Raw genomic sequence first — 21,863 nt, 5'->3', positions numbered from 1 at the left:
AATTTCAAGCTTTTTTTCTTAAGGTTAAGCTCAGCTGAGCTTAACTCCTTCCCTTCCAGCATCTTATGTTAACATATATACCTTTTTTCAGTTAGAGTAAGCCTGACATACAGGTATATTTCTCTTCTGTCCAGCAGGACCCACTGTTGATACACAAGCAAGTTTACAAATACATTTTCAACACAACCATCTGTACAAATTAGTTTGATATCCAAATGACATAAAATTCTTTATAAAACTTCAGCTAATTATGCTGGCATACGTTACACATGCACTGCCCTACTCTCTCTGGCACAACCTCACATCATCACAGCAACTTTGTTTGAAATGTTGCTTTTACACATTTATCACTACCAAATGTCATTCACATATCATCGGAGAAAGTTTTAACCTCTTGTAGTTGTGCTTTCAACTCCTCATATGATGAGCTATACAGTTTTAACTGATCCACAAAAGGTAGATGAAAATTCTTTAAGTTTGTTTTCTGGGAGCAAAATTATAACTAAATAGCTTAATGGGTTAATGGCAAGGCAAAACAGTAGTGACAAAAAATAACCCTGGAATATCCACTAAAATTTGCCATTTGTCATGACTTAATGTTAGACTTTCTGCACTAAATCCTGCATTTTGCAAGTATTCCATAAATTCAGTTTCTGTTCAACTTTTACCTTACTAATCTTCTGTTCTACATTCTTTTTTTTAATTTCTCTAAGTCTTTGGGTTTCTAATACCATGACAGGAATGGACACCATTCCTAAGTCAAAGTATGACTAAAGTTCATGAAATTAGTATTGTTTCAATCTTTGGTGCTAGCCAGAAGCGTTCTATGAATCACCGCAATGTGCCTAGAAATGACTCCTGCAATTCACATGCAGTTTCATGTATCGGCAGAATACCTAAAAATGACTGTAAATTATTTACAAGACCCACTGCTTCTACTAACACTGGAACTGTCTGGGTATCTTTCTTCCATACTGCTCTTACTTCTGCCTGCTAATCCTGTTTTTTTGATGACTTAGTTTCTCTGTAAGCAAGACAATGTAATCAGTGGGTCTAGCAATTTCAATGACCAATGCTACTTTTGCCTTCTTTTCATGGGTCTAGCAATTTCAATGACCAATGCTACTTTTGCCTTCTTTTCATGGGTCTAGCAATTTCAATGACCAATGCTACTTTTGCCTTCTTTTCATGGACTACTGTATCTGGTTTTCTTGCATCTATTTTCTGAACTGTTGATAATGGGTGATCCCATGTGATATAAACAAAACTTTTTATAATGCTTTGTGGCTCATGTTTCCAGTGTTTTTCAGCTACTTCAATATTATAATGTTTGGACAATCCCTAATGCAACAGCCTTGCTACATTATTATGCTTTTCAGTATACAGTCCCTCTGCCATTAGTATATCACAAATAGCAACAAGGTGGGCAACTGTCTCCAGTTCTGTTTTATAAAACCTACATTCTTCCGTTTCTCCCACATGTTCATTAGACTTGTAAAGCAACATGTATATTGTCCCCTAACCTTGGGCTGTCAATATTAACCTTTTGTCTTTTGGTTTAAATTCACCTCTCCTCAACCATTCCTGTGTTCAGTCCTGATTAACATGAGGGTGTTCCAAAAGGTTTCTATACCTGCAGCTATATTCAGTTGCTGCCCAATTTTGTATCTACTTCTGTTTTCATTTTAATTCCCACTTGACACTGATATGCTTCTGCTAAACTAAGCAGGGAAGTCATCTTACACTTATTTTCCTTGTGTTTTAAAACTTTCGCTATGTTTGGATCTTGTGAGTTCAGCAGATATGTATGCAGGCCTATAACTGCACATCTATACAATCAATTTCAAAGAAGCCCATACCTCCTTCAAAACGGGGAATTTATAATCTTGTTATACAATTTTTTTTATAAATCATTTTGATAAACATGAAGCATCCTTCTTATTTTCACGTCCAACAGATCCAACATCTTTTGGGGCCAGTCAGTCCACTCCAAAACTGTAAGTTAGGACAGGAACAGCAATTTGATTTATAGCTTGGACTTTGTTCCTAAATGTCAACACTGTTTTCAGTAATAATTTTTGTGTTCTAAAATATTCCTTACCAAGTTTTATTTGCATTTCTTAATGTTTTATTTTGATCCTTCATCAATTCCCACATATTTATACACTTCCTCAAGTTTTTGTATCACATTCCTGTCCCAAACTGATGATTGCTCGGTGCTGTAGCATTCCTGCTTTAAAGGTTGCTTTTGCACATTTATCAAGACCAAATGACATCCTTACAGCATCTGAAAAATTTTTAACCACTTACAGTTGTGGTTTCAGTTCCTCATCTGATGAACTATACAGTTTTAAAGTCATCCACAAAAAGAAGATAAGGTGTCTTTACACTTTGTTGTTTTCTAGGAGCCAAATTATAGCCCTGACCTAATCTGTTAAGTGAACAGCTTAATGGGTTAAGGACAAGACAAAGGAGCAGTGGTGACAGAGTCACACTGGAATAATCCCTTTGAAGTTTTATCCCTGGAATAATAATTTGTCATTTATTACAGTTTTAACTGCAAAGTGGTCTGCCACTGTTTCATGGTCATTGTAATACAACGGATCAGTGTACAGTTTATCTTATACATTTTAAGGACTCTCTTATACATTAATGTGGAATACTGTTAAATGCTTTTTTGTAGTCTATCCATGCCATACTTAGATTCTTCCTTTTACAGTTCTTCATTATGACTGTTTAACAACAAATTATCCTTTGTTCCATATTTCTTTTATTACCCCTTTGTTCTATTGCTATGATTGAGTTTTCTTCTAAATGACTATAAACTCTGTTCCTCTTTACAAAACTGCAGAGATGCAACATAAAACTCCAGAGATATATCTGAAATAAAAAAACTATTATAAGTATGATTTATCTCACATTTCTGTCAGTTCCTTAGTAAGCCAGCATAACAGAATGCTGGGCGAGATAAACAGACAAATCTAGTGTGTCTAGCTGTTATGGTTCAGAGATATTGTCACTTGTTTCCAAAAATATACCACACGTGCACAAAAATTTGCAGTTACTGCCAATTACAAAATCATGAGCTGGAATGGCAACTTTAGTACAATTATGAAGGGGTGCATGTGTCTATGTCTGTGTGCTGAACATTTACATATTTATACTTTTCATATAACATTCACAGTTCAAGACTTCAGAACATTTGTTTCAACTGTAGTTTTAGAAAAAAAATTTTCTTAAAACTACCTCAGGATGAAACATTGTTCCTGTAGTGGAAATTAACAGCCAACATTTCCTGAGCTCTTATGGAGTGAATGAGATAGGGAATAACAGTGGGGATGAGGGTGGAAATACAGCTGAGAAAGGCAATGATTAGAAAGATTAGAAAACGAGAAGTTATGTACCTACCATAACGTTCCATGTTAGTTGTCTTCTCTCGCCTTCTTTCTTGCTTGATGGGTTCGGAGCCGATCCTCGGCTCCGACTCGGCACTTGCTAAGCTCAAGAGTCACTTTTACCAGCTCGAGGCAGCCCCATATCCCATGATGCAAGGCGGTAAGTACCCAGATCTCGTTTGATGACAAAGGGCAATAGCACCAAGCATAAACACTTCCCAAAGGAAGAAAGAAAAGCCTGCAGGATGGAAGAAGGACCAGCTCTGAATGGTCTTCAGCATAATAATTCCTTGTAGAAAAAGGTCTGTCCAGGCCTGGGGGAAGGAGGGAGGGTCGCAAGAAAGAAGGCGAGAGAAGACAACTAACATGGAACGTTATGGTAGGTACATAACTTCTCAATGTTAAGTTGTCAATCTACTTCATTCTTGCTTGATGGGACAGCGTCCGTAGCACCTCTAACCTGGGTGGCACAATGGAGCAGACTCTTGACGACTGTAGAGCCAAAACTGGCACTGTCCCTGGATGCCAAGGACAATTTGTACTGGGAAACAAAAGTATGAGGAGTGGCCCAAGTGGCGCTGCACAAATAGTGTCTAAAGGAAGTCTAGCTTGAAAGGCTGTAGAAGTAGCTAAGCTTCTAGTTGAATGTGCTTTAGGTTTTGAGCACAGCTGTTTTCCCCTGAGCCGATAAATTTCAGAGATGACAGAAGAAAGCCATCTAGATAAGGTCACTTTTGAGACAGGAAGGCCTTTCTTGTTATCAGCATAGGAAACAAAGAGTTGATCGGATTTCCTAAATTGTTTAGTTCTGTCCAAATAATATCTGAGTTGGCGGTGGACATCAAGATAATGTAGTTTTTGTTCCTATCTGTTTGAATAGTTTGGAAAAAATACAGGGAGATCAATGGATTAATTCAAATTAGTCTTTGAGGCGACCTTAGGCAAAAAGGTCGGATTAGTTCTCAATGATACTCTGTCTTTGTGAAAGACCAAATAGGGGGGTCGAACCGATAGAGCATGAAGTTCAGACACCCTCCTGGCAGATGTAATAGCCACTAGGAATAAGGTTTTCCATGAAAGAAATTTCAGGGAGCAAGAAACAGCTGGCTCGAAGGGGGGAAGAATCAAGGATGTCAGCACTAAATTTAGATCCCATTGAGGAGGAGGATTCCTGACTGGAGGCTTCAGAAGGAAAATTCCTTTCAAGAAGGCTCTACAAAGCCTGTGGGACATAATATTGCGATCTGCGAACCCGACATGAAAGTTCGAGATAGCAGCCAATTGAACTCTAACTGTGGAAGAAGAGGAGCCTGCATGAAAAATCTCCGCTAAGAAATCCAAAACTGCCTGAACTGGGGCAGTGAAGGGATCAATATTCTTGGCTTTAGCCCAATAAGAGAAACGTTTCCATTTGCTTGTATAAATCCTCCTGGTAGAGGATTTTAAAAGCTACTAGAATGTCTCTAACGGGTTAGAGATCAAAGGAAGCCTGGCTAAGGAAGGAAGTGGAGCAACCATGCTGTGAGGTTGAGAGAAGGGATAGACCGGTGCAGCTGACCGGATTGGTGAATCAGAAGATCTGGCACTGGGTCCAGATGCCACGGCTGCACCAAAAGGTGACGATGGAGGAACGGAAACCAAATTTGTCGAGGCCAATAAGGAGCAATGAGAATCATTTTGGCTCTCAAAACGGTTGCTTTCTGGATAACTTGAGGGATCAGGGGAAAGGAGGAAGGCATAAAGAAGTCCCTGGGGCCAATCCTGGGTCAGAGCGTCTCTGGGGGATGGCCTGGCAGAGGAAGAGAGAGAAGAAGTCTGGGCATTTGCTGTTTTGGGGAGTAGCAAAAAGATCGCAACATGGGCGACCGCATTCCAGAAAAATCTCTTCCACTAAAGATTGCTTGAGAGACCACTCGTGAGGCATGAGAATAGCTCTGCTCAATCTGTCCGCTAAAATGTTGGTTTTCCCAGGGATGTGCGTTGCTACCAGAAACCGATGAGAGGAGATCGCCCATTGCCAAAGTCTGAGCGCTTCTCGACACAAGGGGTAGGACTTGGTTCCGCCCTGTTTGTTGATATACCAAACTACAGACATGTTGTCTGTGTGGACTGCAATTGTCCCTACGGGAAGAAAGTCGTTGAGGGCTTGCAACGTTAAAAGCACTGCTCTCATCTCCAGGACATTTATGTGCAGGTGGTACTCAAACAGTTGCCACATCCCATGAACCATCCTGCCCTGATAATGACCCCCCCACCCGATCAGGGAGGCATCCGTGGTGACAGTGGCTACTGGGGATGGGGGTACAAAGTGTCTGCCTTGGTGAATCTGGGGAGAAGTGATCCACCAAGCAAGATGATTTTTGCAAATCTGTGTCACCAGAATTTGGTGACGCATTGGAAGTTGTTGGTAAGACCACTGAGTGAACAACATCCACTGCAGAAGGCGCATGTAGAAGCGAGCCAGGGGAAGAAGAGTAATGGCCGCAGCCATGAGGCCTAATACCTTTAGAACCATTCTGGCCTGTACTTTCTTGTTGGCTAGAATGATCCTGACATGACTTTGAATGTCTGAAACTCTTTGATCTGTAAGGGTAGCTGACATCCGAACAGTGTTTAAGTTTGCCTATGAAAGTAATAGACTGGCAGGGCAATAAGGATGACTTTTGAAGTTGATCGAGATGCCCAAATGAGAACAAAGATTTATTGTGTAATCCCTGGCTTGAACAAGCTGATGCCTGGTGGTGGCTGAAAGGAGCCAGTCGTCGAGATACGGAAACACCTGGAATCCTTGATGTCTCAGGTGAGCCGTGACCACTGCCATGCATTTTGTGAACACTCTGGGGGCTGTAGTGAGACCAAAGGGCAGGGCTCTGAACTGGAAATGACTGGACCCCAGCCGAAAGCGGAGAAATCTCCTGGAGCATCTGTGAATTTTTATGTGATAGTACGCATCCTGAAGATCTATTGAGCACATCCAGTTGTCCTTCTGTAAGAAGGGCAGAATTGACTGAAGAGTGACCATTCGGAATCTTGTCTTCCTCACAGACTTGTTGAGCCTGCTGAGATCCAATATTGGTCTCCAGTCTCCCGTCCTTTTGGGGACCAAAAAGAACCTTGAGTAGATTCCGGGCTCTGAATGGTCTGTTGTAACTGGCTGAATGGCTCTTTTTTGCAGTAGTTTTAAGACTTCTAACTCTGCAATTTCCCTTAGACCGGGTGGTACATCTGGAAGGGAATTTGAGGGATAGAAAGGACTTTCCTCGAAAGGAATTTTGTAACCCTTGGATATGATCGACTGTACCCATCTGTCTTGAGTGAGGGAACGCCAAGCTTCTGGGTACAGCGATAGTCTTCCCCCGACTGCCTCCAAGGAGGGACAGCCAGGCAACATCTCAGGGATGCTGAAAGGGCTTGTCAGAGAGAGACTCTCTGTTTCCCTGGTTTTGTTGACCCTCTGCCTCTAGAGATGCGTCTGTTGTTGTTACCCCCTCTGCCTCTAGGGGTAAACTGACCACGTGAATCCGGCGTGACTCCTTGGGATTTGCGGAACCACATTTTGCTACCCTTCTGTCCTTTGGGGTAAGGTCTAGAAGGGGTGGAAAAACGGACTCCTACGGCAGAAAGAGTTTTGCCGTCCTGCTCACACCTGGTCAACGTTTCCTTCACTTGAGGGCCAAACAAAGCTGACCCATCAAAGGGAGAGTTTGTGAAGGACGCCTTAAAGGGATCTGCAAAATTACATAGCCGCATCCAGGCTTGGCGTCTAAGAGCCACACCTGTACCTGCGGCCCTACTCGCTCCATCAGCAGCATATGATATCAGCCGCATGGAGGAGTTTGCAATGGAGTTAAGGGTTCCTAGCTGCGAAGCAATTTTTTCCTGAGCCCGGCAGCTGTAGGAACCTGCACAACTTCACCTAGCTCCTTAAGGATATCCCTTTGGAGTCTGGTGAAGTGACATAGGTAGTTCAGCGACGCATAGCAAAGGTCGCTGAAGAAAACATCCGCTTACCATATCTATCCATGGTCCTAGAGTCCTTATTAGGAGGATGGACAGGTACAGAAGGATCTGCAAGTTCCTTCTTGGTGGCAGCCGCCACCACCATGGCATCAGCGGGGACACCTTTTGTGAGGAATAGCTTGTCCGACGGGCAGTAATAAATTTAGAAGGCCTCCTAGGGACTGGCTCTACAGAGTCAGGAGCAGCCCACGCCTTCGAGCAATAACCTGCATAAGGGGTCGAAGGCGGAGACACCCAGGAGGTGGAGGGCCGAGATCCAAACGCCTCAGGTATACTGACTCATCCTCAGAGGGATTATTGGTGGGCCAGTTTCCCTCTGTCTAAGGAGTTCTAGGATGTCTGAGAAGGAGACATCCTCAGAGGGGATCTTGGGGATCCCTCTGACTCATCTAAGTCAGTATCTGAAGTGATAGGCTCGGGGAGTCTACGTGTTTCCTCTTACAGGTCCTCTTCCGCGGAGGATCTCCTGACAAATCAGGAGAATCCTCGGAAGAGGGGGATATTCCCAGTGGGGAAACCTGAGGCGGAGGATCTCTGGGTCCTGGAGCAAGAGAAGTGGCAGTGATGTCAACAGGCACTATAGAGGGAGGAGCTAAGGGAACAGACTGCTGGCTGAGACCAGTGGCCAGCACACTCTTCATCACCTCAAAGGCTCCCCTCCCAGGGAGGTCCGAAAGAACCCGCTCCGAAGAACTAGGAACTCCCGGACCCACCGAAAAGGAAGGCTCCGAGGCAGATGTCGGAGCCGAGCTCACCAAGGCCGAGGCTCCAAGGGGAAGAGCGGACTCGGACAAGGGTCCGATGCCACTCACCCCCTCGGAGGAGACCAGGGAAGCCCGGCCACTGAATCCCTCTAAGGAAGGTCTCGAAGAGAAGATAAGAGTAGAGGCTGAAGGAGCAGAAGGGGGTATCTGTCCCTCAGCCGTAGCAGAAACCATTCCCGAAGACTCCAACTCCAAACTCTGGGGTAGAGTCGAAGGAGGAACTGCAATGGGGTGTGGACTAATAGTCGTCTGCTGAGACGGACTATGTAGCATTTGGGCCAGTGCCTGTGACTTTAGTAATCTACTGACCACTCTCTCCAAATCATGGTCAGAAAGCCTGGATGACCTTGAAGATCGGCTCCGATGGCTCCGTTCCGAGAGGAGAGGCGAAGCCGGAGCCGAATGCATCGGCTCCAAGGAAGGGGACCTAGACCTCTTCCTCGAAGGAACCATCGGAGCCGATGAAACCACAGGAACTGTCGGAGCCGACAACTTATCGGCACTGACAGGTAGCTTCGATGCATCGGCTCCAGCCGGAGCCGATACGGCCATAAAAGTAAGGGTGTCAGAGCCGATCGGAGCCAACACCGATGCCTGGGCCACATGGTGGTCGGAACCGATCGGAGCCGACACCGAAGTGGTCGAACCAGAATCGGCACGAAGGTTTAGGTAACCCAGAATCGGCTCCAGCCGGAGCCGATCTCGACTCTGAATGAGTCGGAGCTGAGGCCACAGGCTTGGACACAGAAGCCTGGGCCTTGGAAGACTTAGAAGTCTTAGATGGGGCCGACTTAGCCGGAGAGCCCTCCGGCTTAAGAAGGCCCCTCAAAATCAATTTATTTCTTCTTTCCTGCAGGACTCTCTGGCTAAAAGAATGACATATAGCACAGGAGTCCTGCAGGTGAAGAGGCCCCAGACAGTAAAGGCAAGAAGTGTGACCGTCTGTCAGAGACATCTTCTGACAGCACGAGTCACACTTCTTAAAGCCTGAGACCCTTTCCTTAGACATGGTGAATAAAACACACACACAACACCAGTCCAAGAAATTAAATTAAATATATCAAAAGGTATCAACAACAGACACACACACACACCCTAACAAGGGGGGGGATGGGATGGGAGAAAGTCTGACTGAAAGTTATAAGGAGACAGGGAAAATTTTTGTCAGAAAGGGACTAAAACTATGTTAAAACTAATAATTTTAAGTTTTTTTGAAGAAAGGGGCTAAAATAGTAATGTAAAATTTCACTTACCAGGAGCTGGTAAAAGGAGGACCTCATCAGCAAAGCGGCAAACGAGATCTGGGTACTTACCGCCTTGCATCATGGGATATGGGGCTGCCTCGAGCTGGTAAAAGTGACTCTCGAGCTTAGCAAGTGCCGAGTCGGAGCCGAGGATCGGCTCTGAACCCATCAAGCAAGAATGAAGGCGAGATTGACAACTTAACATGGCAGAGTTAAAAAATAAAAAAATAAACAGTTGAAGAGTTTAAAAACAAATGAGAGGTGCAGAAAGAGGGCTATGAGGATATTACCCTTGAGTAATGCCACAAGGGCATCTACTGCCTTTATTATGGAATCCTTTTCAAAGATATATAAATGTGAAAGAGGACTGACAAGTTTAGCCAGCTCTGATGGTACAGAGGGATAAAGGCCCGACTACAGCCTACATGACTCTAGTTTTATTCTTGGCTTGGGCACTTAATGGAATAAGCAGGGTAGATGTGCATGGCCGTTCTGGGGTGGGACAGCTACTGCCATAATCCCTCAAGAGGAAAGGTGGTGTTGTCCAGCGGGAAGGCTTCTGGCCCACCAAGCCACTGTCTGGTGGCAGCCATCAAGTACAATGGAGGATGCAGTCACTGAGAATGGGCACTATGGGTCCCTATGGCAAAGTTAGTAGGTTATCTCCCAGCCAACGAGATGGAGGGTAGGCCCTTTAAAATGCAATCAACCAGGATACTGCCGAAGACACAAACAATTCTCACAGCTACCTGACTGATTACCCTTCCAGGAGACGCTCACCTCCAATGTTCTGGGGACACCCCCCCATGAAGTAACGCATGGACTTCAAATTTAGTTGGGAGAGTTTTTGTGGTTGGCAGGCATAGAGGCAAAAAGAACACACATATACACAAAAAAAAAGATGACCAAATAACTTTGCATGGAGTAAGCAATTCCAAAGTTTGATAATGTTCACCTCCAAAGTAATCAGATAATTTCCCGACATATTTTACAGTATTTGTGGAATGCAGAGCTCAAATATTAGTCATGTACTTTAAACTTGTACAGAAAAGTGCAAAGACTCCGGAGCAGAAAATTTTACTATAATGGCATACTGCACCATTATAATCTGTGCTTTGGGCTGGGCCACTGAACTAATTGAAGTCCAAGGTAATGGTGGAGTTTTGAATGGAATATTATAGGCAAATCTGACCATTAGTGATACAGTGTTTGAAGTTTAGTTAAGCAACATCTGGATCCACAAGAATGCTCCCACACAGCAAATTCGGGTCAGGCAAGAGTTTTGCAGGTCTAATTATTGTTTTCTACCCATTGATATGATGACTGTGCATTGTATGGTCATACTTCACTACATCACCGACTAACTGCATATTCTACTTCGACCACAAAAAAAAAAAAAAACTCATTACTTCATCAAGCTGATATGCTCAGAAAAAAAATTCATTTTTTGCAGGGGGCAAGCCAGCCTTCACACCCCCTGCTAATTATGTATACCAACTCAACTGCAAAACACTGGGGAAAGGGCAACTCCCACTTCCCCCGGTACAGCAATACTTTAAAAAGAAAAACAGCATTCTGAAATGAACTGGCAGCTTGACAAAACAACCTTCTAACTAAATGTTCAATATAATGAATGTATGACCAAACATACCGCACTCACTGCATGTATACACACACACACTTTGCATTTGATGTTGTTGTATGTTTTGGTGCTCTGGTACTTTATTGCAGTGAATAATTTTCTTAATTTTCCCTTTTTTGAGTTGATGTACAACCAGGAGCCAGGTGCTGGTGAAATGGTATCCTTAACTAGTTAGGGATTTTCAATGGGGAAGTAAAGCTTGGTCTCCAACAGAAGACACAGCTACAGCTCGAGTGAAAATTTCCTTACTCCCTCTCACTGAGATAAGTCAGCTGGCATAAGCCATCTCACAGCCAGCATCTACCAGTCCTGGGTTCACGATTCAAAAGGACATTACTGGCATCGCAGCAAGACCTCCACTCATCTGTGCTGCACAGCAGGCTCTGGCTTATGCGTCACAGCAAATTATTAAGAATGAAGAGCGAACACATACTCCCGCACACATTTTATTTATTTTTTATTTTACATTTGTTGACCGTGCTAGTCTAGCTGGATATATGTCCATTTTCAGTAGAGGCCCGGGGAGATAAGCTCCAAACTTCAATTACAGTACATCGATTACATTAATAATAACTAAAGCTGTATTAGCTAAAAAGTGGTTACAGGTATATAGAGTATATAACAAAAAATATTGACTAAACGTAATACAATTTATCATGAGGCTGAATTTTAACTGTTCAGAAAGATTGATAGTAAAACACACAATATAATTCTAGATATAAGAAGGGGAAAAAATGAAAGTAGGACTGGAACAGAAGTTGAGTAAGAAAGTTCTAATCGTGAAGACTGGAACTTTTATGAGAGTATACTAATAGGTAAGGCTAGGTAGTAGAGGTAGAATGGTAGTTGAATTCTGATGTGTTTGTTACTGAGCTGAGACAGTGAGGTAGAGACAGGTATCTAGAGCATATAAGGTGGGGTTGAAACAAGTAGTGAGAGCATGTAGGTTAGTCAGGTTTAGTACAGGGGCACATCCAATGTGTTTTAAGGAAGAGCTTAAGTTTATTTTTGAACAAGGAAATAGAGGGAAGTGTTGAAAGTTCAGTGGGGAGTAAAGACTGAAGATCATCCAGTTTTTGAATTAACACAATCACTTCAAAGTTTACCCAAACATGGCTTTATACCAATACAGTATGCTAAGGCAACTGGGTTCAAATCTCATGTAGCCATCACTATTTCTGAACATTTTGTGAAGAAGTTATATATTTCACAGCAGAAATGCTCAAAGGTATACTTTTCAATACATACCTATTCTCAGGAAGATCACAATGCTGAACATAGACAGAACAGTAGGTACCACTACACCAAAGAAAGTGGACAGCTTCTTGTCCTGGTCAGGCAAGGTCCCAGTGCTGCTGCACACAACAACCTGCCCATTATCTGTGCCTTCTTCCTGTCCCACACCATCGCCAACCACACTAAAGAGTCGATAGTTTAATAATGGAGAGTCCTCATTCGACAGCATAATTACAGCAAGTGTTTGCAAAACAGAATTTCTGGAGAGACAAATGAAAGAGAGACAGTCATATACATGTAGGCTTTAAAATAAATTAGTACAGGTCTTCAATGACAGCGGTTTTATTTTGCACATAATCACATGGGAATGGCTCCTTCTACCAATAAACGAACCAAAGCACCACAAGACCACAGTACTAGAGAGCTGTAACTTTTTTCTTACAGTTATTTTACTAAAAGAGAAAATCTTTTTCTGTGAAACACAGGAATCTTGGGAGAACACATTAGAAATTAGACTGATTCCACACAACGGAAGAAAATAAAAGATGCATTCTTACCATATCATTTGACCTTAAACAGGAACCTCTAGCTTATCTGTGAGGAGACCCCACTTTGAGGAGTCCTATGGAGGGTGCATCCTTTCCACCAATTACGATATTGCAGATTTTTCTTGGAAGAACATACATTCCATGATGTACGCATTTGGTGCTAGAACATGGTGTGATATGAAACACTAACTACATAAGCATTCTTAACCTTACTAATTAAGAAATAGCAATAGAGATTTGATACTTGCACTTCTAATCAGTAATACCTTCCTAACCTACAGAGAACTTCCAACAGTTACTGCTATGGAGGGGGCCAGCAGAAGTGCATTTGTGGCCCTTCAAGGAAGGTTTCCTCATAGAATAATACTGCACATACATGCCTGTTACATGTAGCCAAACCTTCCTGATGGGACCTATGGCTGGGTTAGTTCCTAAGTAGTAAACCAAGTTGTAAGGAACAAAGTGCCCAAGCCTCAGAAGGCTCAGGGTGCTCTGGAGCCTGCAATTGTGACAGCAATCTAGTCATGTCCTGCAATCAAATCTGACGGTAGTGTTTTTTTTTTTTTTTTTTTTTTAAATAAAACCTTCAAATTGGATGAAAAAGGTGTGAGGAGGCATAGAAAGGAGGAGCCTGAATGGACAAAAAATAGATTTACATATACTAAGTCTGAGATGGGCATTTCCCAGAACATTTACATATACTAAGTCTGAGATGGGCATTTCCCAGAACATTCCCTTTTTTCCAGAGTTATATACAGTAACTTCAAGATTGCTATAATTATGGGGGCTGTGGTGGGCTTGCCTCTCACATCGGAGGAGCAGGGGAGGTTTGCTCCCCCCCCCCCCTGCAAAAAAGTTTACAGAAGACGAGTAATCGTAAAGTTCCAGTCTTCTGCACTTTGGATCCTTTTTTTTTTTTATTTTTAGACAGTTGGCACTCGACATTTTGATTGACATTTCAATAGGGAGCCTATTGAAAGTGATCAGACTCTCAAGCAGCGTATAGAATAGAAAAAGCAATAAATGGGTATAACAGCTAAAATGAAAAAAGCTACACAGTGTACAGAAGAGGCGGCCAGCCTCATGCTCAAGACACAAATGGGTTTCCTGACACAGGTGGCCCACGAGCCTCAGTCTGTTCAGCACAGGCACAATGACATCCTAGACCAAGGATTTTGGTGTCATTTTGTTTTAAATTTTGCCTTTTCCTATGGTGATTATGCCATTGCTAAAGATTCAACTCCAACAATGTCTTGACACCGTAACACCAGAATAACAAGGTCACACCAACTCATTCGAACATGTCCTTATTGCAAAGTGTTATGTTTTTCCTCACGTACCACTCACAAGGTTATGCAAGGATATTCCTACAGGGTTTGAAGGATCACAGACTTTACTTTTGGTCACCAGCATCTAGTTGTTAGGTTGACGACAATTCAGTGAGTACTGCTAAAGAATTCAGTTCTATTATGAAAGGCTTTGGATTTGTTCAAGTTATGACCTCTGAAGCTCACAGACTAGGTCATACTCAGGACCCTGTCTTCCTATTGGAGACCAAGAAATCAGACTTGGTGGTTGAACTAGTCCCTTGGTCGACCACATCCTTAGCCACTTTGGTCTAGAGTTTCTGCATTACAGCCCCCCTGGTCTTGACCTGAAGGTTATTACAGCAAACAAATATATTACTCCAGATATTTGTCTTCAGCTCCTTTCAGGGAATGGTGCTGACTTTCTGAATGCCATGGTCAATTAATCTATATGCATCACTGACCTTGGCAACTCCAGATATTTGTTCTGCAAAGTCCTTCAGCTCCTTCCAGGGGACAGTGCTGAATTGCTGGATGCCACGGTCAATAAAGATGACCTTGAAAGGATCACTGACCTTGGCATTTGACTTGATAGCCACAAGTCATGTTTGCCAAGCATCTAAGTACAGGCCTTGCTACGATTGTGATCTTCTACTCATACAACAAGCAGGCACAGGCTGTACAGTCACTGGTTTAGAGCAGCAGTTTTGAGTGGGATGAACACTGCATTCGATACCAGGCAGAGATTTATAAGATGGCAGTGTTCCCGAAAAGGGAAAGAACTCATGGTGACTAACCAACTAGCTACACTCTTCTGGATGGTGGAAGGATTGTGCAGCCCACCGTGTCTTATCATTAAAACAGTTTTAACAGTTTCACACTGCAGGTCAGATGCTCAACTTTTTATCTGAGGATAAGACTAGGGTTATCTAATCTACTGTACAACCAATGGACCCCATGAAAGATACAGCAGCACCAGCCCTTCCATCTCTTTCTTCATCAATAATGTTTGATATTCCCCCTCCAGGCTAATATCAAGCTTAGAGCCAACAACCAAATGCCTGTCACTACTGGTTCTGGCCACCCTTGAAGTTCTCGGTCCATTGATTTTTCAGATCACTGCTTCTTCATAGAGGCTTGGGTGGGAGTTCATTCATCAACTCTGAAAAAGACCTATGTTGCCACTATCCTTAAGTCATCATTGTTGGACCCTCATATTTTTGATAACTACTGATGACTCTCAGACCTAGCTTTTCTGGAAAGGTCATTGAGGAGGTATTGTATAACCAACTTTAGATCTATGCAGCAGTACAATTAACATTCTGCACACTACAGAGACTTATCTTACCCAAGTTATGAACGATCTCTTAATGGCCTGAGACTAGCAGTACTATACTGTACTGGTTCTCCCAGCTCTCTCTGCAGCACTTGACGCTGCAGACCACAGCCAAAAGACCTGAATGTTTCTGTACTTGTGGTATCTCCACTACAGTGTTAAGAGTGGTTTTAGGCTTGCCTCAAATTCTGCACTCAGGTTTCTTCTGGAATTAACACTTCTTCATGCCCTCCTAACTGTGAAGGTCAACGGGGCTCTATCCTAGGCCTACTACTCTTAACCAGTATACATATTTCCATAGGAAGATATTATGAGAGGCAGGAAGGTTCAGTATACCAAAGCTCTGCTGACTACATATAACTTTACATCTCCTTTCTACAAGGGGGTATGGCAATTGTGTACTCCCCTGTTGATCTCAATACCATAAATTCTTACCTTAGTTTTAACCGACTGATGCTTAGCACTTCCATTGGTATTCATTCTACCTTGGGAGTATTTTGACCATCTTCATTCTACCTTGGGAGTATTCTGACCATCTTCTCCCTAGCTATATCACTTATCATAGTAATGACCTGGAGTTCATTGAAAAGGTGCATAGCTTGGGAATAATTCTGATTCATAGTTTCTTACTTTGGAACTCAGTGTTGCCTGCTGTAAAATCATTTTCTTTCCACATACAACACATTCCTAGGATTAAGCACCATTCCCCTCAAGTTGAATGCCTTGGGCTCCCCCCAACTGCACTATTGTAATGCCAGGTACCTGGAAATCCTTAACACTAAACATAACCTTTGCAAAAGGTGCAGAACTGTACTGCTGCATCTTATTACCTTCACAATAGGTATTGTCTACACAAGATGCCTTCCTATTTGGTAAGGAAAAATGTCCAAGATGCTATCATTACTGTAGCAGTGCTACCCAGAGGTGTGAACATTGGCTCTAGGTAATTGTCACTGTTGATGTGACACCCTGACTCCAGGTACACCCTGACTCCATGTACAAAATGGCAAAAAGGGGGTTAATGCCGATGTTCGTGTTAACTTGTGTGACTGTTCAAGAAATGCAAAAAATGTCACCAAGCACAACTAGTTGCTGGTGACGAAAAAGTCCATTCCACATGAAGGCGCTGACTTTGTTGTACATCCCTGCTTCAGTCTTGCACTCAGTTTACAGGGGCTGTTGGTGATTACACACGTGTACCTTGAGACATATGGCATTCAATCATTTGTCTTTTAGACCCAACACCTGTGAAACGATCTTGGTGTCTTTGGCAGTGAACTTCACTATCTTGCTACCACAGGTCACTATATTGGATGCAACATTAGGAAATGTGGAAAGGCTCGTTTTTATCTATTCCATTAAATGTACCAATAATCCTCTGAGATCCACTGCATTTACTTCTTTGTTTGCTAATGTAATTGTTGATGTGATAAGTCACCTTAATAAAGCTGAAGGGGCTATTGATTTCAAAACTAAACAAAATAGCTCCATAGATGTGAATGAGCAAATTCCAACAGTAACAGTGACTGACATACTGTATCTACACGAGTTATTGCCAGAGAATACCCATGGAGACATAGATCAACTACATCACTTCTATGGACTTGGAAGACTTTACTGTGGACTTGAAAGACACAAACAGTGTGGGGCATGTGCAACTTCACCCAAATGCAGATAGTTTATAGTTTAAATGTTACATGGTCTTTTTCTCCCCATTATCAGTCTTTCTAAATATTTGCAATTTCTATGCAAGTCTCGTTTGCCTACTTACTTGGAAATGAAATTGCTTAACTTTTTTGTTTCTTTATTCATCTCTGAGTGGTTGCTACTGACGGGTGAATTACCGGTTAAACACTATATGTACATTACAATAACCATACCTGAATGGCATCCATCCACTGAGAAGGGTGGCTGCTCAGAGTCAACTGCCACTATTTACTTAAAGGTTGACTTACTTTAATAGTAAGCAGTAAGGCACAGTCCTGTTATGCTGGTTTTGACTAACTGGTCGTAGTGTTCATTAAATTATGGGAAAGAGAGAAGTGGTGCTAGACAGTCATCATTTAACCCTCCTCAAATCTGAAAAAGATATTGTGAGCTGGGTGTGCAAAATATATCTGATCAAATTTAATTTACTGTTGATAATGCTGCACTGAAGGGCACCGACCTTAGCAACAGGTTGGTGAAATGCTTGTGCGCCAGTAATTGCAGCACACCAGGGCAGTGTTACAATGTGCAGCTTATCTGGATGGGGTAAAGTTTGATTAGAGCCCGAGGCATCAGTGCACATTTACCATATTCTTTTAAGCCCAACTGCACTTTACATACCAATTAGTTATCACTGGTGGGAGTGAAAGTTAAAACCTCAGTGCTGGGTCCGTATTACATCAAATACTGACATGGATGCTAGAACCTGCAGTCCCTGCATATAACACATTAGCTGGTGACAGACAGTAGGATTATAACTTGTCAAACCCGGCAATGTTAAATTTTAGTCTTGTACTTAATGTAGGACTCCCTCACCCTCCTCAAAGTCTCATCAATGGCTTGTGATCTCGGCTGGAAGATATTAAGTTCTTAACTCTTGCATAACAGGAAATTTGATATTTTGAAAAGGTTTGCTCTACATCAGTTACTTCAACTATATTGCTGTATACATATTTAGCATTCGAGTGCACAGGACTGTTGGTTATAGAATAGTAAGCTGTATCCATTGTATAGGTTATGCAGTAGCTGTTGACCTTACACTGCCTCTTGCATTATTACTTCTGGAAATGCTCCTTGTTAATGTGTTTCACCTTAATACTTGAGTTGACGCATGCACTTTACTTAAATTCATTTTTCTTTTTTTTACTTAAATGCAAGGTGTTATATGAACTTTACGTAGAATTGTGTTCTTATTTCTAACCTGGATACATGTTTGTATAGCTGTAGTTCTTGCTATTTCATTTGGCATCCCTGCAAAATGCATCTGCTTCTAAGTGCATTAATATATTAGCTTTCACTGGGCAGTTGAGCGTTACTTTGCCAGCTGCCATTTACAAACATCAGTACACTTTGCAGTCCCCTTGTTTCCAAGCCTCAGTTCTCCCGATAGTCTCTCTCCACACACAAACACACAAATATAAATATATTAAACAAACCAGAAGACAATGAATTTGCTAGACCATTCTGTGAAGCTGCTTAAGTATCAAGACCTTCCCAAACCATGTTCTCGATATAACCCTCCCACACCATGTTCTCCAGAAGTTACTTATTACTTTTTTAATTATGGAACTTGAAGCCAACTGCAACACATTAGTAATGTAACCTTTTGTGGGTGAACAAAGGTGCTGGTTTTGTTACCTACTGCTCCAGGGATCTAGCTTTACCTTCCTGTTCTATTTGACTGTGCAGTATGTGATCCCACTGCATTTATACTGTGCAGTATGTGATCCCACTGCATTTATGATAGCCTCGAAACAACATACTACTGCCTTCAAAAGTAAAACAAACTGGTATCATAAGCTGTCAATAACTACTTACTTATCCTTATGCATTTGCAGCCAGACTGTCCCAAACCTCAACATTGAATGGCCTGCTTCAGTCTCCTCCTATCGCCATTCTTGGCCACACTGCCCACATCTAAACTTGTAATAACTGGGGGCAATTCACCATCGAATCCATCCTCGTGTCTCTAAATGCATATCAGCTTTTAAAGGCAGTTATTGCATTTGTGTTCAAATCTGAACTTTGTAGCACTCCCAGTGTGGTCTAAACTACATCACTTGTTTGCTACATTTGTAACAAGCAGTTTGCTACAGTGTAAAAAAGCTTTTTTTTTTTTAAAATTAAAACCAAAGCGGTGTAGCGCTCAGTATGGGATATAAACTATAGCAAACGGGTACAGTTTAAGAAAACAAAAAAATGCAGACGTCCTGGTTGGCTTCTACATTTCCAGAACACCAATTCCCCGATCATAGACCTTTTATTTATTTGCATTTGCTTTTCCATTGAAGAGCTAGGGGTAGTAGACCTGTCTACCTGATGCTAGTGCACCAGTATGAGTACAGACCTTTTTTTTGACAGCGACACAGGGCATTAGCTGAGCCAGCTACTCTTCTGCTGGGCAGTACTTGTTACATGCATGCTACTATTCTTTAGTATTTTCTACACTGTCCAAGAGCAATTTAAATTAACCTCTATGCAGGAAAACAGTGGGCTAAAAAACAATGTTTCTTCTTTTGCATATTTTCTACTTTATTTTTGTTTTACTGCAAAGTATTTTTTAAAATAGTACCTAGCAGTTCCTGTATATTTTTTCCTTCTGGATTTTCCATACTGTCTAGATTTAAATACCCTAAACACTGGGCTTACAAAAAAAAAAAAAAAAAAACAACTTTCCTTCCCTATGTACTTCTTTCACAAGTTTCATGAAAATTACATTTTTTTTAATCCTAAATCTAAAAGTAAGGAAGAATTAAACTGCACAAAATATAACCTATTCTATGCTTGTCAATGTACATAGTCTGGGCAAGTCTGATTCAGTAACTAATAACCTTCCACTCCTTGGACATTATGTACCTTGCATTTGAGGGGATGTGCATGTAAACCTGGACTGGGACTGGAGTACAGTGGCATGCTTAACTAATCTTGAATACAGTCCATCTACCATCACTTTTTTTTTTTTTTTTTTTTTTTAAGAGAACAATTCTGTAGACAAAATTTGATTTTCATAAACTGTGACTATATATCTAATCATAAATGAATCTACTGGCATACAATTTAATCCTAGCCTTTGCAAAAGCCCTCTCCCAGATCAAAATGAAATGGCACTGGGGAGCATAAACTAATCCCAATCAAGAGAGTTTACCAACAGACACCAACAAAAATCTCTGTATACAGGCAAAAGGACTAAAGATAATTAGTGTTGATGTATCCACAACAAAGATCACACAACTCTAGAACCCTGATGTCCTTGCAATAACAACTTGTGAGGTTACTTTATCATGGTACAATCTGTTTCTAATTTATTACAATTCACAAAGAGGCTTGTGATGAATAGTGTTAAACATTTATTTTAAGTGCACCATAACAATCATCAAAATCCTCTTGGTCACCACAAGTCCTGCAAACTCCAGGAAAAAAAAATAGTGTGTAAAATCTTATCATAACCATAAATGTCCTTCTCTTCTAGTAGTTTTCTCTGTGTAATGCTGGTGTAACTTTTTCATACTGGTATTGTGAAGGAATATACATTCACTGCAATTCTTGGCTCATTTCCACATGGCAAATGTAGGGTGATGGCCAGTAATACTCAGCTGGAATGGGGATGCAAGAGAGGCATATAGCCTAGTATATTTTTTTCTGTATAAATATGTTGTTAACTTTATTAGTTGGCATGGACTGTGAAGTTCTTCCAGGTTACATAAGGGAGACTTTGTGAAACAGTCAATGTTTATATCTCTGTAACCTGATAATTTCATTCATCCAACAGATAAGTGCATCTTCCTTTTTGCTGAGTGGTTATTTTAAAGATGTGTATAGATGCCCTTCTATTCAATGTTGCAGTATTCTTTACATATGGGTTGTATTCCGCCAAGCCGGCTATAGGAGAAGCCGTAGCCGGACACATCAGAGCCTTAAGACCCTGCGAAAAAATTTCTCAATCTGATGTAGGGGTAAGGAGGAGCAGGAACATGCTTAGTATTTTGCTTTTTAATAAGTTTCTCCCATTGAGGGAAAATGGCGGATGAAGGCCCTACCTCCGACACCTCCTTAAATAAAGATGCTGGAACAGTTCCCAGAGTCTTCTGCAATAATGAGCCTCAGTTCCCCAAAGTCGTCTGAACCAGCCATCTGCATAGCCTTGGAAATGTTTGGATCCGCACTCCTGACAGGTTCCATACCTGCAGAGGGAGCAAACCCTACCCCCAATCGCACTGCCAGGTTTTCATAAACCTCAAAGGGCACGTTGGAACGAGTAGGCACAGCTAAAGAGGATTCAGACATAGCCTTGCTAACCTTCTTAAAAGATGGCTCAAAGGCACTCTCCTCACCCCTTCCATAGTCTCCCTAGCCAAGTATTTGAGTCTGACTTTCTAAATAGAGATTAGAGACTGACAGATGATTGCGCAATGTTTTAGAAGAAAAGCCTGACAAACAAAGCAGGCCCAGTGGTCGTGATTAGGCAAGCAAAACAAGCAAAGCTTGTGACTATCTTTATGTGGAATTTGCCTTCCACAACTACAGTTGCCCCTTCTGGATGACATTAATAAAAACAAAAGGCAGTAGCGATATCTTAAATCCCCTATGGGGGTACTTATCTGAAGCTGGAAGATGACATCAATGGTATCCAATGGCAGACCAAACGTATGAGTCAACCTTTCTGA

General features: G+C 41.9%; 1 protein-coding gene across 1 annotated transcript in view; it reads right to left on the bottom strand.

The window, feature by feature from the left end:
* The window catches only part of SLC12A9 (solute carrier family 12 member 9), an 843,978-nt gene extending 831,414 nt beyond the window's left edge, over positions 1-12,564 (bottom strand). Inside the window, exon 1 of the mRNA XM_044076336.1 lies at positions 12,314-12,564. Within this exon, the coding sequence (XP_043932271.1) occupies positions 12,314-12,530 (217 nt within the window). The 5' untranslated portion in view covers positions 12,531-12,564. The remainder of the gene's footprint in view (positions 1-12,313) is intronic.
* Between the last annotated feature and the right edge of the window lie 9,299 nt (positions 12,565-21,863).

This window comes from Protopterus annectens, chromosome 7.part0 (genome assembly GCF_019279795.1).
Source record: "Protopterus annectens isolate FY-2018-M chromosome 7.part0, PAN1.0, whole genome shotgun sequence".
Classification (NCBI taxonomy): Eukaryota; Metazoa; Chordata; order Ceratodontiformes; family Protopteridae; genus Protopterus; species Protopterus annectens.
This window is presented reverse-complemented; position numbering and strand designations above follow the sequence as displayed.